This window comes from Netta rufina, assembly GCF_964035555.1.
Source record: "Netta rufina genome assembly, chromosome: 5".
Classification (NCBI taxonomy): domain Eukaryota; kingdom Metazoa; phylum Chordata; class Aves; order Anseriformes; family Anatidae; genus Netta; species Netta rufina.
In genome coordinates this window covers 5,440,595-5,466,933 of record NC_140128.1, presented here as the reverse complement: position 1 = coordinate 5,466,933, position 26,339 = coordinate 5,440,595, and the positions used below count along the sequence as shown (strand labels likewise).

The 26,339-nt window shown below is 35.7% G+C and overlaps 1 protein-coding gene across 1 annotated transcript in view; it reads right to left on the bottom strand.

Moving 5' to 3' along the window:
- OTOG (otogelin) overlaps nucleotides 1-23,504 on the bottom strand; it is a gene marked incomplete at both ends in the record, with an annotated part of 102,664 nt that extends 79,160 nt beyond the window's left edge. Inside the window, 14 exons of the mRNA XM_084286949.1 lie at nucleotides 212-389; nucleotides 1,353-1,485; nucleotides 6,236-6,381; nucleotides 6,963-7,009; nucleotides 7,867-7,975; nucleotides 8,941-9,066; nucleotides 9,903-10,012; nucleotides 10,898-11,004; nucleotides 11,843-11,973; nucleotides 13,604-13,809; nucleotides 14,211-14,329; nucleotides 14,715-14,869; nucleotides 15,081-15,173; nucleotides 23,423-23,504. Of these exons, the coding sequence (XP_084143075.1) occupies nucleotides 212-389; nucleotides 1,353-1,485; nucleotides 6,236-6,381; nucleotides 6,963-7,009; nucleotides 7,867-7,975; nucleotides 8,941-9,066; nucleotides 9,903-10,012; nucleotides 10,898-11,004; nucleotides 11,843-11,973; nucleotides 13,604-13,809; nucleotides 14,211-14,329; nucleotides 14,715-14,869; nucleotides 15,081-15,173; nucleotides 23,423-23,504 (1,742 nt within the window). The remainder of the gene's footprint in view (nucleotides 1-211; nucleotides 390-1,352; nucleotides 1,486-6,235; nucleotides 6,382-6,962; nucleotides 7,010-7,866; nucleotides 7,976-8,940; nucleotides 9,067-9,902; nucleotides 10,013-10,897; nucleotides 11,005-11,842; nucleotides 11,974-13,603; nucleotides 13,810-14,210; nucleotides 14,330-14,714; nucleotides 14,870-15,080; nucleotides 15,174-23,422) is intronic.
- Between the last annotated feature and the right edge of the window lie 2,835 nt (nucleotides 23,505-26,339).

The window sequence follows — 26,339 nt, the reverse complement described above, 5'->3', positions numbered from 1 at the left end:
CGCTGTATTTTTATATTCAAATACTCTAAACAAAACATGTTTACACACTTTCTTTTAACGAACCATAACCTACTATCTAACCCACTAACACCAAACTTCAAAATAAGGTATTTTTGTTATCCCCCTATGCAGCTTCAGTATAGATTTGATCTACAACTCTAACCGCAAATATTCATGTATTGACAAATAAAAATCTTGGAATTATTCATACAAAAAGTCATCCTCCATATTTCCATTGAAGGTTCCACAAAGGCCAACAGTATCATCCTTCCACCGTCCATCAGCTTGAAGATAAAGCCTTAGTCCTTCTCTGTCATACAGTATCTGTAATCCAATGTTTGTCTTTACTTGAAGGAATATAGAGGAGAGTTTCCGTATTTCAAATAAATCTAGTGAATAAGAACAGAGATTGTTGAAGGGCAAAGGAAACCTGTCTGTAGTTTCCATTTTCTTTCTTGTCACATCACTTTTTTTTTAAATGTCATTCTTATATACGGCACATTTTGTCCTACTCCGGCCCCATTCTCCCCAAATTGTTCATTTATCCCAAAAGGTTATATGGGATTCAGACTTTAAAATAGAAAACAAGAAACTAATGATAATAAAACTCTTTGACAAAGCCAAGATGCTCCAAAGAGTATGCAGACATTGAAGATAATATTCTCATTCACTTTTTAAACAACCTACTCCTAGCAGCAATTTTCTTCCTGGATTAAATCCCTTTTTGGGAATTCTCAAAGAGCCAAGTCTCAAAGGACATAAAATAAACTAGTGATTTGCATAGATCACACTCAGTAAAGCTAACATTGATCTTCACAGAACAGTCCCATATTCATATGTAGAATACCTGATACAATCTTCCAGAGGGAGAAATTTAAAAACTCAGTGAAGACAAAAAAAAAAATTTAAAAAGTTCTTGTCTGAACATCTGCAGATTACATGCAAAGGGTAAGAGAGGGCTCCTTCCACTTACATTTACTTGATTTTTTTTTACAAAAAAGGGAAGAGAAATCAGTCAGGAATCAGAGAAAATTTCCCCTCAGAAAAGAACTAACCAATCTTATAAATGCGAAGGATGGCATTTGGCCCTGTTAGAAACACAAAATATTCAATCTTAACATAAGAGACACTAGCTCAGTATAGCTATGCACAACAATTAATATCAAAGCACCAAGTACATCAGCAGGTAATCTGTGAAACATTTGGTCAAAGATGAACAATGTTAATATTAACAATATATCACTTAGCTTTAGTATATTAGCAACACTGATGACATCACAACATATACATATGGCATTAAAATACCACTTCAGTGCTTGATAGGCATTATATGCTCATATATTATTCCTTACCATCTGCATAAGGCAGGTTAATTTTGTACTGGTCATAAACCAAAACATCTCCTGAATGAGTCAGAGTAACTTGCCTCTTGGGGTCCTGTTTAAGAATAATGCTGATTGATTGGATACATGATCCATCCTGGTTCTACAAAATAAGGTAATTAAAAACATATTTGATTTGATTAAGTAGGATGCATGTTAATAAGAGTGCATGTAAAGTTATTAGGGAGAAATTAGAAATTATATGCTTTATGTTGTTTCTTAGCAGAGTGCACTGGTAAAACATAGAGCTTTGCAGCTAAGATACAGAATTTTTGTTTGTTTGTTTAATTATTTCAAAAGTATATTTAAGTACAACTCTACTATGTTATGCTAACACTGCTCAAGTGGGATTAGGAGAGAGAAATTTAAACTCTTCCAAAGCTTAGTACAAATACACCTGCAATTCATGAGACCCACTGAAACAAGACCCACTGAGGGTAAGTTCCTACTCGCAAACAAGGCTGCATTATCCGCATGACAGTGCACAGAAGTGTGAATTTCTACTTCTCCTTAGTTTAAAATATGTTCTGATATGCACAGATTCTTTAAGGTGTACTTTTTTGTTGTTGCTTTTTAAAGGCAAACAGTAATGGAAGACAGAAGCATCTTATACATCATTTAAAAAGAGCATTTAAGTTAATTATTTCTAGGGAAGAATTGTGGAGTATGTTCATTAGTTCCCTGGATGAATACTGAACTAAAGAAAGGCAGCATCATATCACAGTATCCAACTGGCCTGACTTGCTTATTTTTATTACCATTGCTTATTCCTACCACCATATTAATTCTCTAAGTCAGTAAAAACATCATTTAGGAAAACCATGAGAAGGAATATTGTACTTCAGTCAGCATGAATCATATTCAAAAAAAGAATCCTAGATCAACCTCATATACCTTACCTACGCTCATCTTCTTCATTCACACTCAAATGTCAGCATTACCAAAACTAGCTATTCAACTGAAATACTAAAAGCAAAGTATTGGGACTTATGTCCTAAGGTCTCAAAACAGAAGGAAGCTAAATGTCCTACATAAGAAAGTTTCACAAGAGCTTAAAGATCAAGAATCAAATTCAAGTTAAGCGTTTTCATCAAAACTGAAGTCAACTACGATACTTGTTCTGTGTGAAAATAGATTTCTTTCCATTCACAATTTTAGTGCATTATTTTCAAATTTCTAAGGAATTTTAGTACCTATGATGGCGTGCAAACAGATTATTTATTTATAAACAAACCTTCAGATATTTATTTTAACTTCAAGAATAAGTGTACTTTGACCTAAAACTACTGAAATTATTTTTGGAGGTGGATAATTGCCAGGACAAAATCAAGACATTAAAGCCTAATACAGCCAACAATTTCTAAACTTTAGCAGAGAGAAACATCCACGTAAACAGACAGAATTGCCTATAAGACAGCCTACGAACAATCCTAAAGCAAGTCCTGAAACTGGCTGGTACCTAAATGAAATCTCAAGTATTCCTGCACGTTTCATGTTACAGGAGTGATCTTCAAGTAGACACCACACAGGTGGGAAGCAGCACAAGTCTGAGACCTATTGAGTACTGGATGTTTCCGATGTATCACAACAAGTACACCTGTACTAAATAACATGGCAACTAGCCAGAGAGATGATAGGCACCAGTCCATTCCCATCAGAGTTTCTAGGTCAGGACTTCCACCTTTCAGAATAATTATCTGTACTTGGGCTTTTAGTACCCCTGGGAAAAGAATGCTTATTAATCACAGAAGTCCATCGGAAGTTTTTTTTATTATTATTATCATTAGAATGAATTTAATCACTCGTCAATTTTATGAGAAAAATGTTCTGTCACAGAGAAGTCTGTCAGACTTCTCTGTCAGACAGAGAAGTAGACTGAGAGATGTCTTGATGTCACCTCAGCATGCTGTAATTTACCTTGCTACATCCTGAAAGACATCAGAATCATTGTCCACCCTTACTTTCTCTTTGCTCCAGGCACAAACTAAATTTCTGCTAGTCCTGTTATATTCTTACCTCTTTGTTCTGGATTCAAAGGCATCAGCTTATTTACATTGATTTAGTGGTTTGGGGGTAGAAAAAATCTGCCTGTTCCTGCAAAGCACAGGGGACAGCACTCAGCTGCTGTTTTGTCTGTTCCAGCTGGCATCACAAGGTCTTGTACCCATTCAAAAGGTATTCAAGAATAGTGACAAAACAAGGCCCCATCACTTTTGGCATGCTATTAGCTCATTTACTCTAATCTTTATAATCTATCCTTAATGTCTGATAATGTCTTATTTATCAAAACACATACAGACACATGTGAAATCACTCAAAGAGTGACCTATGTCTTTCTGCTGGAAATTGTTCATTGGTTAGTTTCCAGTCCTGAGCTGCATTCCAGAAACATCCAGCAGAGCTGCAGGAGGCTGTGATTCTCAGTCTCACTGCCTGCCATGAAGATGCAACTGTTGATGAAATAGTAAGATACCAAGCATCTTCAGTACTAAAAAAGGAACCGAGCAAGTCTTCCTTAAGAACTCCTTGCCTTTGGACAGTCAAGATAGCAACAAAACTATATTGTGATTAGCACCATTGACAGCACAAACTGAAATGATAAAGGTTTTCATTTCAAAGATTTACACTCCCACTGACTTGCACTGAGACTTGCATGACATGGGGCAAATCTTGTCCCACTTGAAAACAATCACTACAGCTGCCAGCATCTCTGAACAATACTAGGTGGCTCAAAAATGCTGAATGAAAACAGAGTTCATCTGTCAGTCCTTCAAGTACCAGGGGCACACAATTACACACAATGGATAACAAAGAATAAAAATCATTCAAAAATTCCATGGCTCTAAATACTAATGCAGTAATGGTCTTTCACCAACAGTTGTAATTATAGAATGGAGCTTAAAAATATTGAATTCTAAGAATGCAAAGCTATTTCATCAGCTCAGCCAGCTCTCCTAGACTAATGGCAAAGACAACATCTGCACTGTGAAGCCATGCTCTGGCAGCTTATCTTGTTGCAGCTCATTTAATTTCTGTGCATATCATTCGGCTGCAGTGACTATAAATTCATAATTTTGCCTACCTTTTAAGAAGCCAAAAATAAAACATACCAGCTCCTACCCACAAACCTGAGCCAAGAGAACAACTCTCCATAGGATATACCTTGCTGCACGCTATCGACAAAAGCTTTATTATTCCTTCACACTGAAACTGAAGGAGGAATTCCACCTGACAATTATTCTGTGTTCCAATGAACTGCTCCTTTCACAGCAGTGCCCCTGCCAACTTTCAGCAGGTGTTTCCACAGGAACGGACATTTCTCTCACTAGACACTTTAAAAAAAAAAAAAAAAGGCACAACAACAAGAAAAAAAAAAAAAAAAACACCTTCAAAACACTTTCTCATCGTGCAGACTACAAAGCCAGTGAGGTTGTCACCTGAAACTCAGATAAAGTTAAGCTGTGCTGATCACTTGACCAATTCTCCCTCCAAAAAGTGCTTAAACAAAATTTCACATCGTTTTCAAATCACTTGTTGCCTGATGACTGTTTATGTCATCAGCTCTAAGGCACTAGATGACTGGGTTCTTTGTGATTCAAAGAGCTAAAAATCTCCTCAGCTATTTTCTTTCTGGGCTTTTAATCTTCTTGAATGAGATCTGACTGATAACTTAAAAGAATTTTAAAAGCATACAGATCTCAAACCATCAAGAAATACCAGGTTCTGCATTACAAGTCTTTTAGCTTCCCATTTCAATTCATTCATTTTTATAAATGGGAAAAACACATGGGATGGTGCCTAGGGAACTGTGAAGCAGCTCCTCTGCCAAGTGGTACCAGCTATCTGAAAGTTAGACACTCAAACTGCTGCACTGAAGCCCCACACTCCTGCATTACAGTACACACAAAACTGCTCTTACTACCCTCTCAACACTTGCACATTTGATAACTGAGATAGCAGTATTTAACCCTGGAACAAACCACATAAGCCTCTGATCACCCACCTGGCTGTAACATTCAGAATGCTTAACTCAAAGCTCTGTAAAACTCTTCCTACAGACTGACCAGGATAACTTTGTTAAAGGATAGGGGAAATATGAAGCCCAATATGTAGCAAAAGGCAAAAGAAGCTTATTTTTTTTTCCACCTGCAAGCCACCTGAACACTTTGACAAAGTCCCTCAGTCAGGACAAAGACCATGCAAGAGTTATTGCAAGATACTTTGTGTCAGGAGTACTGCATAAAGCCAACTAATTTGATTGTCACTTTCCTCAACAGAAGGATCACCACAACAAAACCAAAAGAAAAATTTCTGTCTATTTTGGATAGGTGGTAAGTAGTTTCTAACAGAAAAATGAATGAGGCCTACAACAATTCTTGCACATTTTTATAGCAGATATTTGCTTCAGACCTCTGCTGTCTGTCCATTGACAGACTTAAACGTCAGGCTGAAGGTAGGGCAGTGGGCAGGGCATCTGCAAGAAGTCAGTTGCTTCATCTTTCATTTGAAAAAGAAATTGCTTAGAGTGTTGTTGCTTTGTTTTTATTTAAGGATCCTGTTTTGCTGATTTTCAACTGTGTAAGCAGAGGACACAACCTCAATATAAAACAAACATTCATAAGCTTCAAGGACATTGCAAAGTTTGGAGAATTTTAAGCTGACAGAACTTAAGCTGCTGATGTTTATTCTTTGTTTCACAGCTCTTCTATTTGTGTTTCCTCCAGGCTATGATATACAATGTGGTTGCCTCTGAGCCTTCTTTTCTCCAGGCTAGACAACTCAAGTATCTTCACTCTCTGCTTATCAGACATGTCTTCAGGATACAAACATAACAAGAAGGTTCTAAGCCTTACCTGTCCACAAGGAGTATTTTGCAAGGATATGGTAAACTCTCCAGATGTACGGCTTTTTGCTAGAATATATTGGCAGGTAGCTTGGAAAGTGTATTTGCGCCCATCAAAGGTCATGAAATGAATGTCTCCTGAAACTGAACATTCAGCTGGAAAATAGAGCAAATAATGGATTTAAATATGTAGAAAAGATATTATGCATTCTCAAGAAAATATTGCTGTAGAGTTCATACACTCTGATACATACTATAATTTTTTTTTTAAAATGTGCTTGCATTATAACTATGTACTAGGAAAGTGGTTAGGAACCGTAGCCCATCTTTGCTTTTGTCTAGTTCTTATGTGACACCAAGCCAAGATATCAAAGCAATCGGTAAGTTGTCAAGTGAAGACTGCAGAGGACACTTCAGATGAATGCCAGGAACAATCAGATAGTGTCATCTATCAGAGACATTACAGCAACCCAGGGGGAGACAAATTACTGAGCTAAATCAAAAGGCAGATATGCTTGCTATTCAGTTCACTTTAATTCTTCTTTTACTTTAAATTCTTTTACTTTTAATTCACTTTTACTCTACTTTGTGGGTAAATGTGTTTATATAGAGATGCAAACAAAAATGTAAATTATATAGTGAAAATATAGTTTTAAAATGTTAATATTAACTGCAATATCTTACCCCAATAAAGATTCATAGATATTTAAAAAGTATCTGGGACTTTTTCTACATACCTGGACATGTAAGATTTGTACAAATCCATTTTCCTCCAATGCAAGTGCTGAAATAAAAACAAAAAGGTTTCTTATTTAGATTTTAATTTGAAACATATATGGCTGTTCCTGAGCTGTTTTTCCTGGACTCCTATTCCATGAAGCAAGCACTAGATGTCTAGAGTCTGACAAAATGGCACAGCAGAGCTATCACATTCACTAGAACATCTAGCAGCTGTGGCAAGAGCTTGTCATGAAGATATATCGAGTGAACTCTCACCCACACATCTGACACTTCTCTTTCTAGCTCCTTGATAACAATTGTAAAATCTTAAGGATTCTTAATACTCAGAAGAATAAAGGCATGCCATTTGAATCATTACTAAAAAAAAAAAAAAAAAAAAAAAAAGACACAAAACTGTTGAAGAAGGGGTGGCAGGTCTGCAAATGCATCTGTTTTGTCCAATTACATTGATTCAATAAGAGACATTATCTCTTCCCACAAACCTTTCTTTCTGAAGTATAAAATTAACTTAAAAATTCCCAGAACAGCAACTTCATGTCAAAGATATTAGGCTCTCACGTCCAAGTGAAACAACAAAAGAGGACAAAAACAGAAGGCAAATAAATTCTCCTGTTAAGGTTTAGAATTCCATATTCCTTTTACTCTGGGGAAGAGTTCAAAATGAAGAGTACTAAACATTTCAGTATTCTCTGTAATATCCATGATTTTATCTTTTTCCCCATTAACAGCTCTATAGCTTCCTTAAATTTGTCTCAGTAACAAGATGTCTATAGAACAATAGCTTTTGTATGTAGAAACTGTAACAGCTTGTCAACTTCATTCAGTTTTAAGTGCCTTAAATGACCTCTCTTGTGAATATGAAAGGATGAAGTCCACAGCATTAAAAGAAAAATTACTAACCAGTTATTACATTCCTCATAAACCACAGAGCCTATGGCAAAAAAACTTCCATGGTAGTCACAAGGACAGTCCATAGGCTTGACACACAATTCATTTTCATAAATTAAGCCTACAAGAAATAAAATATCAAGAAAAAAATAAAAATATTTACAAATGGCTGACAGAGAACTAACAAGCATACCGAAGAACACAACAAATGGTCACATACAATAATAAAAGTGTAGGGTATTTGGAAGCAATTTTAGTAGAAAAAATACACATGTCGATTTTATTACATAAATATTACATGGACCAAGTTCCTAAATTGCTTGAGTGAATAATAGCATGAATTATTAGTGTTTAACACTGTTGAATAAAACCTGCTGTTTTATTTGGGTACCCTTTGTTTCTTTTTTGACACCTTTACAATTCTTCATATGTTTTAAGGCATTGTTTGTCTTTATTATACTGTAGTAGTGCTTTTTTTCTATTATTATATTTCGATGATTCCAGCTAAAAGAGATTACTATCCCATACACGATGGGATGTATGACAATGACGATCATACTTTTAAGTTGTGAGGGTACATATAAGAGACAGGACTTGAAGATCCATGATATCTCATTTTCTCTAGAATGAACGGATAGGATTACTTACTGAAGGGAAGCCAGTAACAAAAGGAAAAAGACAAAAAAGTTCATAAGCACCTGACCTTGCAGACATTCTTCAGGGAAAACAAAGGAGAAAGAAAAAAAGAAAAGAAAAGCAAGCAGCAACTGTGGGAATCAAGAGGCTGGCTCCCTCTTCTGTAAAACTAACAACAGAGCATAACAAGTTTTTCACTGCACTGCAGAGCTCTACAGCTAGAATACAGATCTCTGCTGAAACCTATTCCTACTTGTTAGATTGAGGAAAAGGCTCTTGTTACTGAGGAAAACATGGTCATTCATCCACACCCTGTTTGCACTGTATTTATAAAGAGTTCCTGTTAATGCCTTCATCTAGCCAGGCCATGTAGATATGTAAACCTGAGGGAAAGTGATCAGAAAGTTAAATGGAATCAAATAATACATATTTGAGAAGCAAAACTGTTACCATCCGGACAATAGCATCCATCAATGCAGGGAAGCTCACTGCCAACACATTGTGATTGTTGATGACATGAAACAGGGCAACAGCTGATGCATTCATTATAAGTCAAGGGTTCAAGACAGGTAATCACTACAAAACAGAAAAAGACAGAGAAAAAGATAGAGCTCTTGGGCTGCTGCCTATGGTCATAAATAGATTGCACATGTTGATTTTAGATATTTACTCTTTGGTAACTCAATTGAGTATCCTTTGTCTCTAATGATGAAACAATGGGTTTCATAACACGCACAGAATAGAAGTATATTCATAGTCTGTCCAGTGCAAGTGCAAGTGCATCGAGAAGTAATAATCTTAAACTACATAATGGGAGATGTGGGGAAACTTTCTCACGGCAAAACCATTTAAATTCTGAGACCAGCATAAGAAATCATAGAATTTCCATTAACCAACATTTTTGGAAACATACAGAAAATATTCCTGTCACAAATGACAAATCAATTTTGTTTCTGTCTCCAGACTGGTGGACAAAATAGGTTCTCTCCTTCAAAATTACCTTCTCTGACTTATAAAATTAAGACTTTTTCAACTGTAATTCAAATAGATATTTGAACACTCACAATACATTTTATATGTCAGAAATCTATGAAGTCTTGGCTAATATTTGAGAGAGTAGCTCCATGAAAAAATGTGATGGTTAATCATAATCATTCTTAAAGTATTTCTGATGTTTCAGTAAGAAGGTTCTTCAAATCTCCAAGCTTATTCAAATGTGTTCGATATACTCAGCACAGATCACACTTAAAAAAAATCCTAACCCTTACGTAGCATTGGAGTCCACAGTTAAGCTTTTACTGATAATTGTATTAGTTCTTAATAGGAGGAGGGACAAAGTAAAATTATGAAGAGCAGTCTTTTCAAAATACAACCACTAAGCAGTATTTCCAAATACGAAAGTGTCTGCATACCACACTGCTGAAAGTGCTTTCGCCATCCCTGCAGTGGCTTTCCTGCTTGGGCACATGCTCTGGCATATTCAGTTAATGCTCGACACCAAGTTGCATTATCAACTGCTGACCTTACACAAATAAAAAATTACATATTATTTTCTCCCTACATTCAAAAATGCAGTCATAACCTCACGAATGCTTCTGCACTACATACATCACATTGTTTGTATTTATGTTAATAATATTTTAATGTACTGTGTTGCTTGAATAGCTTAAAAGCTTGAAATGGATATGACATTCTGCGACAGTTGAAGACAGCTGATCTATATGTGAAATCTGATGCTAATTTCCTGAATAAAAACATGAAAACCAGTGATGCATCAATGTAAAGAGATTTTCATAGAGATCTTGATTTTTACAAGAGGAGTAGCATCCAACAGAAGACTTGCAAGAAGAAAGCATAAGATTTCCACATCATGGTACAGGAAATAGAATTTTTTTTTTCAGACCTGCCTGTTAGACAGTCAAAACTACTTTGACAAGCATTATTCCAGATTGTGAAATGATAGCATATATTCAAATAGTTTCTGTGCATGCAGATAATCCATTTCTTATTTTTGTTATGTTACTGTACACTGCTTACGGATGCCCAATTCATCTATTCACTACTACTTTCCATTAAGATTAGAAACACTAATGATGTCACACATTCAGCATGAAAACTGGTGTCATATTCAAAGGAATGTAAACTGACAACGTTATTATGAAAACAGCTGAGCCTGGTTTTGGCCATCCTTACACCAAGGAAAACAAGCAACTCCACAGAAGTCTCTGCCAGTAAAACTAAAACAAGTGAAAATCAAAGCATTCTACATTATTACAGGAATTTTAGATATCAGTTGGCATGCAGAAAAAGAATCACCTCACTTTCCTTTATCATGAGAATGAATTATACATGTTAAGGAGAATGTTTATTCTAACAGCTTTGGAATTACTCAAAAACATTCACTTACATGCAAAGATCACTGGTGCAGCTTGCCATAAAAGGAAGAGGACTCACATATTCATGACATTGTTCAAATGGAGGATGTAACAGAATATTACACAGAGTGTATGCCCTCTGTAATTAAAGAGATTGCTGTTGTGAACATGCTTTCAAAAAGCAGAACAATATATCATGCAAAAACAGAACAGACACCTCTCAGGATATGGCTAGGAATTCATCAACTAGAAGCAGTGGCTAGCAACATATTACTGTCCATGACAGAGTAATCTTAACACCGAATCCTTTATTCAAGGTTGTGCCAATGCTACTAAAACATCCCTTCCTAAAAAAGGGCAGACAGTGTTGCAGCTAAGCCTAGATGACCTGAAATAGTCTTTTTTATTTTAGTTAAATCATGTAGTAAAAGGCAACAGAGATCTTGCATCAGCTTTAGCTTCAAAGCATTTCATTTCAGGGTTGTAACTTCAAAATATTACTTACAAGTAAAACTACTTTGATATGGCAGACTAACGTAAAAAAAATATTTTTTTGAACACTAGTAAATAAAACATGCTCTCATTCTGGTTTTGGGTGCCTACTTCTTCCTATCCTTCCTAAGAGGAAGCAGTGGGAACCGGCTCTATAATGAATTCCTAACTTGATAACTTTTCACTCGTTTAACCCCAGATTCAAACACTTCTTTTGGCTGCTATCCAGAAAGCATCTCCAAAAACATCAAAAAAAATCTCCAAAACATCAAAAAATTAAATTATGAACTCATACAGAAAACTACTTGGGGAGGAAAGAGGGAACAAGATAAATACTGTTACAGCAGCCACCTCAATTCAACTCTCCAAAGGAGAACTGAGAATATTTCCAGTCTCCTTCTTCAAAGTACTAAGTCAAATTCTGGTTCTAATAAGAATCTAATCTAATAAGAATGCTGTAATAATCCTTTTGTGCAGATCCAAACCTGTAAAGATTCATGGCTTTGTGTCAGGCAGGGTGGTTCACTGAGAAAAGAGTTATCCCAGTTGGGTGTTCCTTGTGGAGGATTTTCCTGCCAACTCTCTACAAACTCTGTTACATCATCTGTCAGTTTTCCTAAACAAGACACACATACAGTCAACACAGTGATTTGGCAAAACAATATTTCTATAGGCTTTACCAGGAAAATATATCAATAATCATAACACATCTCTTAAGCAGAGAAAGCCAAACCCGATCTAAAACTAAATGAATCAGGTGCAATTCTGAAGAAGATCTGGTCTTTTAAGACAGAAAATCCTTTTGAAGTAAATATAGGAGAAGGTTTTAGAACAGCAGAAAGAAGCAAACTCAAGTCACATGATCTGGCAAAAAAAAAAAAAAAAAGGCTTTAGGAAGTTGGACTATGTGTGTTGTAGTCCTTGAACGAAAGAAAGGAAAGAAAATAATAGCCTGTATATGCACAGTTCTATGCTGCTCCTTTATATGGAACTTTTGATAGATAGCCTATAAAGACCCAAGAATAATGAGGTATCCCTAGGTCACTGCAAGGGTACAATATAATGAACTATATTAACCAAACAAAAGGTGTGACCTTTTTATACGAGTAGAAATGACTATGCTAGCTTTAAACAAGTTAAAAAAAAGTATTATCCATCATAGAGATGTGGTGACATTGATTAGTATTCAGATTACCCATGAATGCTATCATGCCTTTTCTGTGTTACTACTGCTCCCCAAGACAGCTGGATAAAGGCAGTATGCAGTGCATCTACTTGTGCTCCGGTTACAGCTTTATGCAACTGAGATACCCTCAGAAGGGTGAGAGGGTAGGGAAAAGTCTGATGGCAATGAGCATAACAAGCTATTGATCTCGGTATTAATTTCAGCATTTGTTACAGTGAGTAAGCTATTCAGTAGAGCTAAGGCTGATGCTAGTGCAGGGCTGATGCTTTATAAAATTGAGTGGCACTCTTAAACAAAGGAAACCTACCATATATTACTTTATGTGTACTTTAAGCTTTAAAATAGTACTCTATAGAAACACTCTAATTTTAAAGAGCAAGAACAAAGAGTTAAGCATTCCAAAGCAATCATTTCCAGAAGTTTTTATTGCCTCATTTGAGACACATTTTAAGGGGCCTGATTTCATCCTCTGGTTCTTTTTAATTTTATAGAGGTCATCACTCAGAATTTTTTGAAAGCCAAGACTCTTGTAAGTATCTGAGGTTGGCATCCAAAGCACTGGGACTCCAAGAATCACTGATCACTTCTGAAAGCATTAACATAAATGAAATGCCAGATCAAAAAGGGATTTGGAAGTCTTCACTGATTTACTAATTTAAATTATTCATTTTTTTTCCACTAGTAACATCATAGGCTTCCATAGGCTACTACATAAAATTGCTTAGAGGGCAATGAACATTTAAAAGTAGAATTTTATCTTTTAGGTCCCAGCAATTTGAAGTACAAATACCACTGTAAGTAACAGAGTACCCAGCTATTAGCATGCTTTAAAGATGACCCCCTCAAGAGCCCCATCCATATTGACACCAGCACTCTTCATCAACGTTATCATCTAACAGAAGTATTTCCATATCATATTTTTCACTTCAAAAATTCCAAGTATTAAATTCAATTAGCATTGCAAGTAAAACCCAAGTAAAATAACATATAGTACACCTGAGGAAAAACAAACAAACAAAACACATGGTATTACACAACAGAGATTAGTTTAAATACTCACCATAACTAGTTTCAAGATCATCATGCAGGACAGCATTATTGTTTCCACACAGTCCATGCGTTTTGCCCAGGTACTCTGGTGCCATTTTGATATACACTGCAGATGTACCATCCCAAGCCAGAGTAAAGGCATATTGATGCCTGACTAGAAAATACCCAGCTAGTTTCTGGATGTGTAAATTTCCAATAATGTAAGGTAACCGTAGTCTGTGAAACAGGACAGAATCAAAAAGCAAACAGACAAACAAACAACTTATAATGAAGCAATAACACTGTTAAAAATGTTACTTGGCAATTTAATGATTTCTTCATACATCTTAAAACCACTAATGTAAATACTGAGTAACTGAACTAAAAGCGATGAAGTTGCAAGTAAGAGCCAAAAAAAAATCAAAAGGTGAATGTCAATAGTTGTATTTCTTGATAATGCATGCTGCTTACTTAGATATTGACTTCCATCTACTCTGTAGATGAGGACTGCTTATTACAGCTGTAGTCTGGAAAGTTTTTAAGCTACCAACAAATAAGTCACCTTGTTTACATCTCTGTTATCAAAACTGTATATATTAATTCTATCATTACAGCCTCGGAAACGCAAGTATGATTACCCAAATCCTTTATAGGTCACTTCACTGCTCATCTTTATTTGTTCATCTCCAGAAAAGAATAAACTAATGGACCGCTTGCAAGAATAAGGAGAAGAATGACATTCAGGATCATTATTCACCTGTCAAATAAAATTATTAGTGTCAAAGTTAATATTTAATTAAATTATTCATAAGCCACCTGCTACACAACTAATACTCGCAATCCCACCCTCAGCATGTGGACAAATAACTCTACTCTTCCCAAAAACGTGAGTAAAATTTTCCATCCTTTTGGAGCGGTCTTTTCACAGCAGCAGCAGGTTTAGAAAGTACACGACAGTTTTCTACCAGCTATTTATATTTTGTGAAAAATTAATTAGTAGCATATATTACTTTAGAATTGGATACAGGTTACATTCCAGACTGCCAGACTATCATCTCAAATTATTCTTAATCTCCTAAAATTATTGCATTATTTGCATGTTCAATAACAGTAAAAGGGGATGTAGAAGTGTACTCCCTTACCTGTATAGAAAAACTCTGTTCATCTAATTCAGTATGTCTCACAAGTGCATATGTAGATTTCCCAGAAAAATAGTAATACAGTCCATCAAAAGTTTCAAAATGATATTGACCCCACGTTCTGCATATATGATCTCTTTCAGCACCTGTGTTATAAACTAACAAAAGGAGAGTCACTTGACAAGTACTGCTGGTTTTTAGATTTAATCTGTAGTTGCAATGTAGCTATACCGTGATGTATCATCACAGAGAAGAGAAGGTAGGAAAAGTAGTGGAGGAAGAAGTAACATTTAGGAAAAGGGTAGTCATTCTTGCAACTGTTGGAACCTGCATGCAATCCCAGAGGCCCGCTCTTTTCTTTCTACACACCTGTCTGACATCTTGGTCCACTTGCATTAAATCGACTGCAGTTGCAGAGTTCTTTGTAGACACACTCACCTCCATTAAAACATGTAAATGAACCTGAGTGGAAAGCCAAGGCACATTAAAAATAAATGATAATCTTCATTCTTAAGACACAGTTCAGCTACTGATTTTAACTCCCAGAATGCCAGCTGTTAGCTTAGAATTTAAATGCTGTGCTAGCCTTGCTATGATACCTTTTAGTTAGTTTGACTTACTTTTAGTCCATTTATTTAGTTAATAAATAAAGTCAATAGATATTACAAAACAAAACAGCATGGTGCTTATAGCCCTACATAAAAGAATGCTGCAAACATTGCATGGGTAAACTCTACTGGAATAAGAGCATGCTACCCTAGAAACACAGATGTCCACATCTCATCTTTCAACTGTCTGCCCTCCCTCCAGGTTGCAGCTTTTATGTACACTAACCACAAACACTCTCCATAAATGCACATGCCTGTACTTGTTTCTAATTTTACTAGACACAAACTTTTAAGAAAATAGAAGAAAAAACTTATATTACGGAGAAACTGCTGTACAGAGAGTAAACTTTGAGTTGCAACGGCAGGTGTGAGTGGAGAGAGAGACAGATATCTGTTTTATTGCAGGGAAGGTGGTACAAGGGGGCAAGGTATACATTTTTTTTCTTTACCCAGGAAGATCGCCACAAGTCAGCCAAGTCAAGCTTTCACAGTGCAAGGAAAGGTGCACACAAGCAGAAACAAGCTTCTTGCTACCAAGTTCAGATGTGGTGATGAAATGATTGAATTGAATTGAACTGAAATGATGAATACTATAATACTTCTTAATTTGTAAAATAAATATACTAATATTTAAGGACAAGAACTAAGCACACAAGTTAAAAAATATTTCAGGAAAAAAAAATGAAGTTTCATCCTTTTTATTTTATTTGGCTTTAGAAATACAGTATTCTTAAAAATAATCTCAGATGTGAATTGTGTAAATGATTCTGAAAAACAGAATTTACAGAAAAGGACCTTCCACTTCAGTAAAACACTGACTTAAGGAATGTTTAATCAACAAAGGTGTAGAAAGAAGGCCTAACATTACCTTCAGGGTTTTGAGAAAGCTATACTAAATAGAGTTTAAAGCTTTGTTGATGCAGGCAAACTCATCCAAGCTCCACTTCTGACAAACACTACAAAATTTAAACAGAATTAGGAGAAAAGCCTGCTAAAATAAAGACCACTGTTTTATGATTGAATGGGTCACCACACCTTTAAGTTTTATTCTCAGTTTTGTCTTTCACTAAATATACAAACATCAAAAGTAGATTCTAAGCTGCTATATAGAACAGTTGACATGTTTTTCCATAAACTGATTGTAAGGTAACAAATACTTTCAATCAAGGCAAGAGCTGAACACTGACATCCTACTGCTATTGAATGGATGCTGAATTCCCCACCTCAGCAAGAACAATATAAATCAAAGTGGCTTTTCCTCCCTACTTCTTCTGTCCTTTTGTAGAAATCTCATTTTCTTGATGGATTAACAATATCATTTTCCTATCAACATATTTTATAGCAAATATTTAGTTTGTCTTGCCAGCATTAGAGAACTTGAGTAGAGACACCATTACAGTAGCCAGTGAGTAGGTGTAAATAAATCTGAAAGCAAGATGCATATGAATAATACCCTGTGAGAGCAACCAAACCTCTAACAACAATCAGAACTGTAATTTATTTTTAATGAAAACAGAATAAAAACGTTATGAACGATCTTGCTTTTCATTTTAAGCCCCTAATTTAGCTTGCACAAGACTTTCAAATGCATCTTTAAAAACTCCCATGATTTGTGTATGGATCTACCACACACAAATCACTTTGAGATGTACACACCATGTAATTGCACACCCAACATCTAATTCACACCTTAACTTGTCAGTATTTATGAACTCAAAGCTACTAAAACATTTCGCAAGGCTACCTCAAATTTCATTATCAGCTATTTTACAGAAGTATTACAAGTGCAGAAATTTCTTGGGGAAAAAGGTCATGTTTAAAGTTTCTTCTGCTTTGTGAGATCCTGGAAACTTAGAAGAAAGACTGTGTGCTCACAGATGATTGTAATGCTAAAACGAGGAAGACTGCAAGAAACTTATTTTATTAAGTAAAAAGAAAAAAATATATCTTTCATGCTCATCTACTTCAGGCTAAATGTTTCTACATATTATCATCTTCAGTTTCAACCTTACAGAATTTTCTTACTAAGTCTGCCACAATTTGCCAGTACAGGATTTTATTTTTGGTATTTCCTACAACCATTTTTATTTGCAAAAACATAAATCCAATAACTTTCATATGAAGACTTCTTAGATATCCAAATGATTAATTTTGATTCCTTTGTTTTCAACAATCCTGCTGCAACCTCCTCCCCACCTGGCCAGTGCGAGCTCAGTTAAAAAAAAATAATGCAAGCACCGTGTATAAAAGTCCCTGCTTATTCTGACTGAGCCATCTCATTTACATACTCACAGTGACCAATCTTGTCACTAATGCAAGAGCCTTACTCCTCTTGTCAAGAAAGGCAGACATTGATCTCTTTCATCTAGAGTGTTGTGAGACCTGTGTAATCAGAGCTCAGGTCTCTGTTCTTTGCTTCTCTAAGATTATGCCCTAGTGCCTGTTCAGCTACAATAATCTGCCATTAGACTGCAAGTCATGTTCCTCTTAGCTGTAGACGAAGTTAGCCCCCTTTTGATGTTTCAGGTTGAATGATTCCCCTTTAAACACGGCTCAGGTAACCTGCTTCAAGCTACGCTTATTTCAATTGTGCATACAGTCAGCTGATGTGGAGATGTTTGCTGTAACCAAGAAGGATGGCTCATGATCTCTTTCAAAGAGAAAAAGAGTTATTCAAATCCAAATTAGAAATCAAATAACTCAGTAGGAGCATTTTTTTTTCCTTATGAAGTCATCTTCTATCTGTGCATGTACAATTCTAAAAACACGATAAATATAGCTGTTGTATCTACTTATATCCCTTTTTACATCACTGCAGAGTATCTTTCTTTCCACATCATGGAAGGGTTCTGTCTACAAAGATGAGTAATTCTTTAGCAGGTAATAACAGAAACAGTGTTGATTCCAATCATATCCACTGATCTTGCTGCTACAAACAACATGGCCTCCTTTAATCAGGAACTGGGTGCATCCATTTCTGCTCAATTAAGATACCTGAGGAAGTATTTCTATCAGCAATAAACATCCCATAACCAAGGGCTCACTTAGGTCTTTGTCATTAAAGGAAAATAAGCTCCCTAAATAAGATCACCCATATGATCTTTCTATCACAAGTAGACATCTCTCTTATAAGGAGAGGAAAAGCATTGTACCACTTGCAGAAAGGTAGTAAACATCAAGCTTAGGCCAATGTTAAAAATAGGGGAGGTTACAGAAGATTTTTGTATCCTTGGTTTACTGGAAAATGACTGTTATCAAGTCTTTAGCTCCTCTTTTCTCCTTTGATATTATGCCAGTTGAATTCATTGGGTTGGAATCTGAAAATCAGTGAGACTGGTCTAGCATAAAGTGGTAAGCCCCAATAATAGGATTCTATTCCAAGCAACAGGGCAATTTCTAACCAATGAGGCCACTACAACCTCCAGGTCACCCTGATAGAATGGCCATCACCAGCATAAGGATGGTGTCGTAAAGTCCTTTATTGATCAGGGTGAAGATGAAGAATCATCTTTTAAAGGTCTGAGCTCTTATCTGCTCTTCTCATTCCTTAAATACTCCAACGGTCTCATAACTACTGAACAGGCTGCATCCCTATTCATTATGTGAAATAAGGTCACTTTAGTACCTTGAGTACCTGGATCTCTTCTTTTAGTTCATCCCACTTCTTATTGTTTCAATGTCAAGCAATTAGTCACAAAGAGAAGTGAGACTGTAATTCAGCCTGTTTGCACTGTGTTTCCTAGAGATCAGTGCCCAAGCTTCCGAGGTGACTGCTCATGCTCTCTAAAAGGAGATGCTTGAATGTCATCACAGACCTGACAACAGTAAATTCTAAAATCCATTTTGAAATATTGCATAATCCCACTCAACTCTGGCTGGCTTCTGAAGGGTTCTTCACCTAGGCTCTGATCACAAGTTCTGCTGATTTTATATGGTAACTGATCAAAGACAACTTGCATCTTTGTCAAAATAAGCATTTACTTTGCATTATTATTATAGTGACTATTTTTTTGTGGCTGTATATATATGATATTATGCCCAGTTAATTTATTATAGCTTCTTATGGTACTGTTGCTTTGATGAGTATACTTTGGTTGACAACCAATTATAAGTCTGGATTTTCCCACTCAAGGTTAGTTCTTCTGATTTACTAACACAGTTATGGAGAAGAAAAGGACAGCTGAACATAATTTATACTATGTAAAGCCCTTTAGCATGAAGTGGGATTCATCCAATAAAGAATAGCTCTCTTCTCAGAGCACAAAGATATCTGCAAAGAAAGGTATCTGTATCTCATACAAAAGATAAGATACTAACTCAAGGAGACATGCAACTTAAAGCTTGTACAAATGTAAAAGCAAGCCAAAACATTCAAGAAGATGTCTGACATGCACATTAGCAAGAAAATCAATTTTAAAATGCTTTATTTTTAACTATGACAGAGCAACTGGATTCCTACCATTCAAATTTTGACCTCACCACAATACACCATTATCATCACTATATTCTTGAATCTGTGGACCTTCATTTGTCTGCCCCCCCCCCCAAAAAAAAAAAACACACATTAGAAAGCAGAATTCCAACATGAGCAAGTGCTTGTTACTGTTATTTTTAAGACATGGCATGAAAACTGTTTAATGCAAATCAGCTTCACTTCAATCAAAGTATGGAACATTTATTTGGAGGAGATCTCAAAATGAACAAGTTTTACTTAAGCTAGGTATGGTAAAAAGGTCCAGGCTGTTCCTTCACGTTCTTCTAAGTCTGCCTGTTAACAAGCAGTTGGTCCAAAGATGGCTTAATACCTCTTCAGAGTCACTTGCAGAAATTGTCTAGACAAAGACTGTACAGTTTTGGGGATCCTTAGAAATATGATTTTTAAAAATTCTTATGCAGTTGTAGAGAACTAGAATGGACAAAAAAAAAAAAAAAAAAAAAAAACAACAAAGAAAACCAACCGCAGAGCAGGCTGAGATCAAAAGAAGCATCAACTAAGACCTAATCTCATATCACAAAAAATAGAAGGCATGCTTAGAATCAAGTACTTTAGCAGTCAATATTCTTGAAACTTCGTATTTCGTAACTGCATAATTTCCACTGCACACTTTCTCTAGAATACTTTCAGGTGCTTATGGCTATGGGGAACTCTTTCATGCAGTATCTTTTATCCTTCAACAAAACAGTCTTTGAAAGCATCTACCAGTAATGGCACAAGTTTCCTGAGGCATATGGGCTTCAGTAGGATGCAATGCAGCCTTGGAATGAGGACAAAGATCTCATTACACTAGGAAGTACAGTTTTCTTCAAGATTGAGTAGGATGTAATTTTCATCTTTTACTCAGAGCCTTCCAGTTAGCTGCAGATTTTCTGTTACATTACAACTCTTGACATCGGTTTTGGAGCACACATAAGGAACAAGCATCTTCTACAGAAATGGTGACCTTCAACGTTAGAGACTCATGCCTCCTGCAGCATTTCAACACAAGAACACTTGCAGCATTTAACTCATTGGGAATTTTCAGCAGTAGTTTCAAAGTTACTCCAGAAATAATTTGTGTTGTTCTTCCCAATGCCTTCATAGGGTTTTCTTGTTTTTGTGGTGCTTGTTTGTTGTGGTTTGGTTTGTTTCATTTAGAATGAAAAACAGATTCATATGGAAGGTAGTTCCAGCTTTAGCTGCTATGCAAGCTGCATGTTAAGCACTGTCAATTACTGTGATTAACATTTGAGAACACTAATCCCATATTTTTTGGGTACAAGAAACTAACAATTTATCTCTTGATATTAACTCATACTATACAATTTTTTTTTGTTCCATTGACAAAAAAAAACATTAGACTACTTCCTAAATTGCCCGTATTTGGCTAATAGAACACAATAGTAAAGAGACAGTGTATAATCAATCGTGTACCCATCATACAATAAGTTCATACGAAACATAGCTTTATCTACACAGACAGCTGAAGGAAGCAAGAACAAAGGTAATGTAACAAAGAGTGACTCCAACAGGACTAAATAAGAGTCTGGCAATGAGTTTTCCAAGTATGCTGCAGACTGATTTTCAGAGACATCACGAAACTAGAGAAAGATGGTAACTTACCTTGCTGGTTTAAAAATGGAAAAAAAAAAAATAAAAAAGCTTGGCTATTTCATATATCTCCAAAATGGTGCAAATACCAGTCCATGGACAAAGCCATAGCAGCTTGCATCTCTCTTCAAACTGGGAGAACCAAGATTAAACTACTGTTCTAAGCATTTAGAACACTTTATCAAAATTATTTTAAGAAAGCAGAATGGATTGGTCTTGGGTTCAGTTTTTCATACATGCTTTTCACAAACATGCAACAGAGAATTTACTTGGATTTTAAAAGTTAACAATGAAATACCTACACTCAGAAGATTATCAAGCGTAATAATCCTGATTTTCTTTGCCTGCAATTATGGACAATCATCAGTTTTTAAAGCTGCTTAACATTTTATTGCCAAAGCAAAGGCATCAGAAACAAAGTCTTTATGAAATATTTGGACCCATAGAAATATGTTGGAGAGAAGACAAAGTTCATTCTATTGCATTTACAGAGGGCAACAAAACATTTTTTTTTGGTCATAACAACATCTTCCTTTAAAAGCTCAGACATGATGATTTAGCATGAATTACTTGCTACTCTTTTCATTATCATTTTTTAGATTTGTTCTTTACTTGCTTAAATATTAGGTCTACTTAAGAAGTGATTTAAGCTCACACATGGACCTCCTGTAAGAGTTCTGTTAAAGTAGCATAGTGTATCTCGAAAAATCTTTTCTCCAGCTGGCTTGTCTGAAGCAGAACATCAAATCCACTTGTGCCATTAAAAGAATTTTTCACACAGCAAGAAATACAACAAGCCAAGTAATTCTACACTTATTCAATTACAGTAACACATCTTGACATTATTTGCACATCTCTTTGGAAGCTGCTTTATTTGCTTTGAAAACAAAAACAAAGAAGTAAACAAGAACTTAACAGAGAAAAGGAAAAAGCTACTTTGTGGTCAACAAGGTGGTGCAAATCAAAGGCAGATGGAGTTTTACTAGTGTAGAAGGCTGCATTTTTAGAGCAATTTTATCATAGAAGATGCATGTACATGCACTATTTGCTCATTGACTATAGAGGTTCCACAGTTCCATTCAAAGGTTCCATCCTTATTCAAATGAGATTATCCTTCTTTAAGCCATTCTATTATTCTCCTACATTCTAATACATGCTTCACAAAAACTTCTGAGAACAGTATTTAATAAGGACAGATATTGAAGCTTTTAGAGATGACAACCCTAATCACAACTGGTAAGAACCCAATCTATCCAGTCTTCATAGCATTTTGCACTATAAAACCTGCAGATGCAAATCCAGATGATACACTACTAGGTAGGTTCTACATCCAGTACAACCTACCAGGATTGCTGAAGAGAAACCTGAGGTTACTCAACTAAAGAAAACTACTAAGCTACTCTGAATTGCTGTGAATCATCTTTCTCCTTTGTGCAGGACAAGCATGAAAAAAGGTCTACTGAAGAGCTAACACAGCGGATATTTACCCCTGAGCAGAGATATTTAAGCCTGTCCACTTTACCGCTGAAAATAAAATGAACCAAACAAGCAAAGATGCAAATTCAAGTGCCTACCACCTGGTGGCTTAGAGGACCTCATCCTGCTAACCTATGGACTGCACACACAAAAAACACCCATAGATTACATCAACTAAAATATAACAAAAAACATCAGAGCAGGCAACAGACACAAGACAAGTGATTTTACAGCACCTAGGCAGCAAACCACTCTTTTAGGTATATCAGTACAAGAGCAGATTGCCCTGCTAGAAGCTTTGTCAGAAAACACAGCAACTACAGACAGCCTTTTAAATGATCAAACCAGAATCACATATTAACTTAAAGCTGGTCAAGCCTTGTGATAAATGGCCATACTTCTGTAGTCTTTTGAAACCAATCAAGGTGGAGCCCGGTTATGCAGAGGCCTGTATTAGATTTGTTAGTTTTTCTTCATAGGAGTAATTAAATCATGCAGAAGATGCATTGAATTTGTTTCATGTAGAAACTTTAACTTACCAGACGGTCCACATTTCATACTGTGAAATCTTCTCTTCTGAGACAAGGATAATGTAGTAGATGAAGCATTATGAACTGCCATTCCAGGCTCCTTTCAGAAAGAACAGAGTTATTTAAGCAGCTATAACCAAGAGTTTAAAAGTCTCTTCGTAGTCTACCAATCAATTTACCATTTTCAGTAAGCTCACTATTTGATATCAACTTAACAAAAATTCATCAAAAAAAACATATGGTATACTTAAAAGTACAGTCACTCAGTAATGACTCCAGTCAAATAGTATCAAAGCACATTATGCCTGAAGACAGCATGCAGATTCTAAGCCAGCTAAACCAAAATACCCCAAATTGCCTATACACTTTCTTCTGTACCCCCTCCATATTCCTTTCTACCCCCAACAGATAAATGCTCTATACCAGCACATATACCTACCATTATTCTCAATGTAAACATTCTGCCATTTTGAAAATTCTTCCACTCTGTTACTGTTAATTAAAATCATTTACAATATAGGCATGCACAAATCACTAAACATTCTCATTCTACGTTTTTTTTAACACCCAAATAAGTTTTCAAAAATGTTTCATGTCATATTGATCTTCCCAAGTTGTTCTAACACTCCAAAAAATATGACAAAAAAAAATTGTTTTCTTTCTCCAATGCCTTCAAACTTCAGCAGCAGGACATCTCAAATTTTCTCGTATGAATTATCAATATTGTGGTGAATAAGTTTTTTCTCCAATAAATCACCCCTTCAGAATCCTAATGATTATAGCCCACTTCACTTTGTAATCACTTCCATAAGTTGTCACGTGACAATACTTGGATTCTGTTCCCACCAACCTCTCCAATACCTCCACTCTTGTCATATTCATCTATTAATCCAACTTCTATTTCATCCTTTCATCTCCCACCTATCAGTGGTGTCAATCACAGCCCCATCACTCTTTCAAAACTCAAATTATTTACAGTAGCACTTGTATCACTTCTGAACCAGGAACAGACTTAATCTCAACCAAGTCCCATGGCAGAAACTTGCACCAATACCTTGGGCCAAGAGGGATGAGAGAGAACCCACAGGACAGCTGTCAACAGCTTAACAGTCAGTCGTGGTCACTATGCATCTGACAGGTAAATTGGAGGAACAACATTTTTGTTAGACAGCTTTACCCAAGGAAAGCTCACCGCTAATGGCATGGCATGGGAAGGTAACAGTATCTTCTTATAGGGGCAAAGTTTTAGCACTGTACTTCAAGTTTATGACCTCAGCTAACTCCACTTACAGAGAAGCAGCACTACTTCAAAAACTAAATATTTATACACAGGGGTGATGTTGATGTGATTTTGGAAGGTCCTTTGAACATCCATGGTCAAGGAAACTTGTAAACAAAAACAACCCATCTTAAAGGAAACAAATTAAAAATGGCAAGAGGAAGGACGAAATACAACTATGTAGACATTGTTTTACCATTTTCAACAACTTTTTGGGGGGTAAGGGGGAGTAGGAAACGATATCCAAGAATTGGCATATTACTCTAAACATATTTCCATATCAGCTCTTGTAGAAAATGTGTTCTAAGGAAATAATGTGTGTTTATTATGCACATAATCACTCCTGCAAAATTTACTAGCCATCATGCAGAATGTAAAGTAATAACAACATGGATCTTGCTTCCAAATTTCTTTAAAGAGTTTTTCATAACTTAAATATCTACATCTCCTTTTTAGAAAAAAAAAAAAATAATAATACATTAAATTATAGAAGACAATTCAGCCTATAATCCATTCTGTAAAATGGATGAGCAGATCTATTTAGACAGTTTACACATAATCCTATAATATTCTTGTCATTATTATACTGCCATGCTCATTACAGGTAGAAGTATGCCTTCGAATTAGCATACCTTAATTAAAAATGTATTGCTTATCTTCACAACAACCTCCTATCTCTGTTCTAGAATTGCCTACATCTAGGGTAAGCAACAGGTTTCTCAAGTCAACGTGACCATTTCTATTCCTGGAAGATAGAGATAAGACTTAACTTATTAGAGATGCATTTAATTACATTTGTGTAACTTATTTACTGCAGTAACAAATGTTACTGACATATCATTTCATTTCTTTGTCTATTTCACCTGGGAATTTTAAAGAGCAACAGCTACATCCACACAGTGGTTATATTTCAGTGATGTACTCTATATATGTACTCTATAAACTACCACATGATTATAGTGATAAACATGTTAATATCTGTACTTTAAGTTTTCTTTACCTATTAGTATAGAGCATTAACTGATGTAAAGAGTGATACAAGTAACCAAGGAAATATTTCCAACAAAATCATAAACACCAGCTGTGCCTATGTAACTTCATCTGAGGATGTTAGATTATTTGCAATTTTCACGTCCTGAAGTTTCATCATACCAGTTTCTCAGTCCTGTGCATGACTCTGCAAAGCACTTGTAATACATTAAGCATTTTCCATGTTTTAAGTATTCATTTACGTGTTTGACTGAGAACTGATCTTAGAAACTATATCATCACATATGTCTTCATGAACATGAACTCTACAGAGGCTGTAACCAGCACTTAGTGCTGCTGTGCCTCTTCCTCTCAAGAAAGCTTACAGAATGCAAAAACATGAAAAATAGGTGAAAATGTCTTACTTTTCATTTCAGACAGTTCAAATGGCTAGAAAACTACTCTTCACCATCACTATTATTTTTCCTCTCTCCTAAACATATTTCTTACAGAAGATTCATTGAAAGATTTATCCTCAGCAGCCCAGCACAGAATGAAAACAGTGTACTAGTATATGTTGAATTCTTGGGGGGTTCTCAATCTGCAAGCACTCGGTCTTATCAGTGGTTGATTCTGTTACCCATTTGCAACTATGAGGCATGTTTCTCTCTCCATTGA